This window comes from Aquila chrysaetos, unplaced genomic scaffold, assembly GCF_900496995.4.
Source record: "Aquila chrysaetos chrysaetos unplaced genomic scaffold, bAquChr1.4, whole genome shotgun sequence".
Lineage (NCBI taxonomy): Eukaryota > Metazoa > Chordata > Aves > Accipitriformes > Accipitridae > Aquila > Aquila chrysaetos.
In genome coordinates, this window is record NW_024470397.1 from 49,040 (window position 1) to 53,055 (window position 4,016).

The window sequence follows — 4,016 nt, forward strand, 5'->3', positions numbered from 1 at the left end:
CCTTTCCCACCGCCAGGTAAAGTCGTGCACTCCATGGTGGCCCACTTGGATGCTGTCACCTGCCTGGCCATTGATCCCAACGGTGTCTTCCTCATGTCCGGCAGTAAGTGTCCCCCGTCCCCGTCCTGCTGCTCATCTGCGTAATGAGAGCGCTGGGTCTCAGTGCTCCTCAGCCACCGCTCCCGTGTCTCGGTCCTGTGCCCTCCCTGCTGTCACCACCCTGGGCTGACCCAGGGGACCTGAACTCCCCCCAAATTGCTGCAACCCCCCCCACCCTGCACCTTTTATGTGTCCTCCAACCTCCCACGTCCCCTCCCTGCCGCTGCCGCCCCCACCTCCATCTCATCCCCCTTGGATGCACGGGGGTGTCATTGTCCTCGTGTCTGTCCCCCTCCCCGGCCAAATACCTGAGTTCCTCCCCCACCCTGCTCCCACCGCAGGTCATGACTGCTCTCTGCGCCTCTGGCACCTGGCTCACAAGACGTGCGTGCAAGAGCTGACAGCACACCGTAAGAAACACGAGGAAGCTGTCCATGCCGTTGCCTTCCACCCCAGCCGGGCCCTCAGTGCCAGCGCCGGCGCTGACGCCCTCGCCAAGGTCTTTGTGTGATGCTGGGGGGGGGGGGCCGGGGGGGGGGGGGCAGGGGACACGCACACAGAGAAGGACACGTGGTGGCAGGGTGGCCTTTGTCACCTTCCCCAGCCCCGCTGCCCCAGGGAGCTGAGCCTGGTGGCTGCCTGCAGCTTGTGACACCCCAGGGAGGTCTTGGTGCTCTCCTGCCCCCCACCCTCCCCCCCCAGGGAGCCTGGCTGGGGGGTGCAGGGGGCACCTATGGCCTCTATATACCCCCCTGGGGGCAATTATGGGTCTATATACCCCCCTGGGGGCACTTATGGGCTCTATATATACCCCCAAGGGCAATTATGAGCTCTATATACCCCCTGGGGGCAGTTATGGGCTCTGTGTACCCCCCCGGGGGCACTTACGGGCTCTATATACCTCCTCAGGGGCAGTTAAAGTCTCTATGTGCCCTCCCCCGGTCTCATCCCTCGGGGGGTGTTCTGCATACCCCCAGGGGTAGTTAAGGGCTCTGTGTGTGTCCCCCCACCCAGGGCAGTTACGGGCTCAATCTACTCCCTGGGGGGGGCACTACATCCCCCCAGGGGCACCTGTGGGATCTATTTACCCCATTGGGGGGCACTACATACCCCCTGGGGGCAATTAGGGGCCTTATTTTCCCCCCCCAGGGGCAATTAGGGGCCTTATTTTCCCCCCCCCAGGGGCAATTATGGACCTTATAGACCCCCCAGGGGTAGGTCAGGGCTCCATATACACCCCCGGGGGGGGCTCTACACCCCCCCAGGGGCAGTTCCAGCCTGAAGGCCCCTGGGGGGGGACTCCCCCCTTGTATAGTTGTACAGCCGTGAAGCCCCCCTGCCCCCATTGCCCCCCCCGGGGGCTTGTCACCGCCGCCTTATCACTGTGTGATAGTCCAGGCCCCCCCTGTGCTGTCTGTGTCCCCCCGTCCCGTCCATCCCCCCCCCCCCCCAAATTGCCCTTTTTAACACTGGTTGCTTTTCATTGTATATTTATTTGGTGGGGTTTTTTTTTTTGGGGGGGGGGGTGCCTCAATAAAGCCCTTTGCCAAAAACCCTGTGCTGCTGCTGGGGGGGGGGGGAATGACATGACAAGGCCCCCCCCCCCCCCGGGATCAGGACTCCACCCCTCAGTGCCCCCCCCCCCAGCCCCTAATACCCCAATACCTGCCCCAGCATGCCTTGCCCCCCCTTCTACCCTGATGTCCCCAACTCCCCCCCCCCCAAAGTCCCCCAGGCTCCCTTTGTGCCCCCCCAACACTGTGGCAGCCCCCCCAGGATCTAATCCCCCCCTCCCCCCAGCCCTTAATAACCCCCTAATTCCCCAGCCCCCTTTGTCCCCCAGGGACTTGGTCTCTTCCCCCCGGGGGGGCCCATGGGCTGTGTCACCCCCTGTCCCCTCTTGTCACTGCCTGTTGTGTGTCCCTGTCCCCCCCTGCCACATCCCCATGGGGACACAAGGGCACTGGGTCCAGGACTGGCTATGGGGACGCCAAGGTGGCATTGGGGGATGCACACACTGGGGGTCATCAGGGACATGGGGGGGGTCACAGGGCTATGGGGACAGGGACATGGGGGTCACAGGGTTGTGGGGGGACAGGGTTGGGGATGGGGACATGGGAGGGTCACAGTGATGGGGATGGGGGGGCTACAGAGGGGACCCAGGGCTCTGAGGATGGGGGGGGGGGTGGCACCCTGACACGTGACAGCACATGCACGGGGCTGGGTGTCACCGGGGGCCTGTCCCGGCCCCCCCCCCCCCATGCCCTTTGTGGTGGCAGAGGACGATCGGGCCGAGCTGAGCATGAGGGTCCTGTGGGTACCGAGTGGGGGGTCATGGGGGGGCACGCTATGGGGGGGCACTATGGGGTGGGGGGCCTGTATTTGGGGGGGGCATGTCGGGGGGGGCCCTATGGGAGGAGGGAGATGGGGATGTCCAGAGAGGGTTTGGGGGGGGGGGTGTCCCTGGGAGGGGGGTCTTTGGGGGGAGGGGGCATGGGAAGAGCCCTATGAAGGGCCCTACAGAGGAGGATTTATGGGGGGGGGGTGTCTCCGGGGAGTGGTGGTTATGGGGGTGCAGATGGTCAGGTGGGATGTCCCGGGGGGGGGTGGTGGTGGGGGTGATCCGAGCCCCCCCCCAAGGCCGCCCGCCTGGGGCTGCTGCAGTTGCTGGGTCCTGCCCCCCCCCCCCCCCCCCCCCCACCTCCACAACCACATCCGAGAGCACCAGAAGCTCTTCCAGGTGAGGGGGGGGCCGGACCCCTGGGTCCCGTGGGGTGGGGTGGGTGGGGGGTGCCGACCCCCCTGATGTCCCTTGTCGTCCCGTTCCCCCCCCCCCCCCCCCCCCAGGAGGACAACGGGCTGCCCGTGCATCTCAAGGGGGGGGGGGCATGGACTCGGCCCTTTACCACTTCACCACCCTCGTCTGCTCTGTGGGTACGGCCTGGGGGGGGGGCAGGGAATAGGATGCCTGGGTTCTATTTTTAGCCTGGGGGGGGGGGGGGGGGATGTCTGCTGGGATGCCTGGGTCTGGTGGGGGGGGGGGGGTGGGGGGGTGGCTAAGGGGGACCAAGAAGCCGGACGCCTGGGTACCTTTTGGGGGGGGGGGGGGGGCGGGGGGGGCCCTGACGTCTGGGGTCCCTGGGGGGGGGAGGGGGTCCCTGAGCTTCCCCCCCCACCACCACCACCGCAGGCACCTGCTACTCGCTGTGGTCACTGGCTCAGGCCTCGAGGCCCAAGAAGAATTGAGTGGGGGGCCCGGACATCCCCCCCCCCCCAAATAAACAGCTCTGATGAAGCTGTCGGCCTGGTTGGGGACACTGGGGACATGGGGGGGATAACGACAGAGACACAGAAGGGATCTTATTGCCCAACTCAGTGAGTACCCAGCTGGGATGGCCACTGCCCTGAGGGGTCCCCAGATGTCCTCATCCCCCTCCAGGGCAGAACCAGCCTCCCCAAGGCAAATAAACAGTTTTGGGGTTAAAACCAGTAGGAATGGGGCTGCCCCCAAGGGTGGGGGATGGGGACAAGGACAGAGGAGGGAGAGGGATGGGGGTACAGGGATGGGGACAAGGACAGGACAGGGATGAGGATGGGGACAGGAGGGGACATCAGGGTGGCAGAGGGCCCACCCCCCCCAAGCGTGCCAGCGCAGGTGGGCAGCCAGCAGCAGCCGGAGGGGCGTGGGGGAGGTCTGTGTCACCATCCCTGTCACTGTCCTCATCACCGTCCGGCCGCATCACCCGGTTGTGCAAACGGCTGAACCGTCGGGCCCCGCAGGCTGTGGGTGACACAGGGGACACTGCAGGGGACCCCCAGTGTCCGGGGGGGGGGACGACGGGACACACACCCAGGCGTCCAGGAGTGATGGGACCCAGGCATCTGGTCACCCAGTATGAATCAGTATGTACCAGTAC

At 65.8% G+C, this 4,016-nt stretch overlaps 2 protein-coding genes across 5 annotated transcripts in view; both read left to right on the forward strand.

Annotated features, from left to right (window-relative positions):
* Positions 1-643, forward strand: part of STRN4 (striatin 4) — a 6,639-nt gene extending 5,996 nt beyond the window's left edge. For all 4 annotated transcript variants that reach the window (XR_003922372.2, XR_003922371.2, XR_003922370.2 and 1 more), the window contains exons 16-17: positions 17-103; positions 441-643. Coding sequence is in view for 1 of the 4 variants with exons in the window: in XM_030006816.2 (XP_029862676.1) it covers positions 17-103; positions 441-610 (257 nt within the window). In the remaining 3 variants the exon portion in view is untranslated. The remainder of the gene's footprint in view (positions 1-16; positions 104-440) is intronic.
* A 1,695-nt stretch (positions 644-2,338) lies between these two features.
* Positions 2,339-3,394, forward strand: LOC115338296 (large proline-rich protein BAG6-like). The gene is made up of 4 exons (XM_030006819.2): positions 2,339-2,416; positions 2,740-2,839; positions 2,947-3,033; positions 3,290-3,394. The coding sequence occupies exons 1-4, from the start codon at positions 2,360-2,362 to the stop codon at positions 3,343-3,345; spliced, it is 300 nt and encodes a 99-aa protein (XP_029862679.1). The 5' UTR covers positions 2,339-2,359; the 3' UTR covers positions 3,346-3,394.
* The last annotated feature ends 622 nt before the right edge of the window (positions 3,395-4,016 follow it).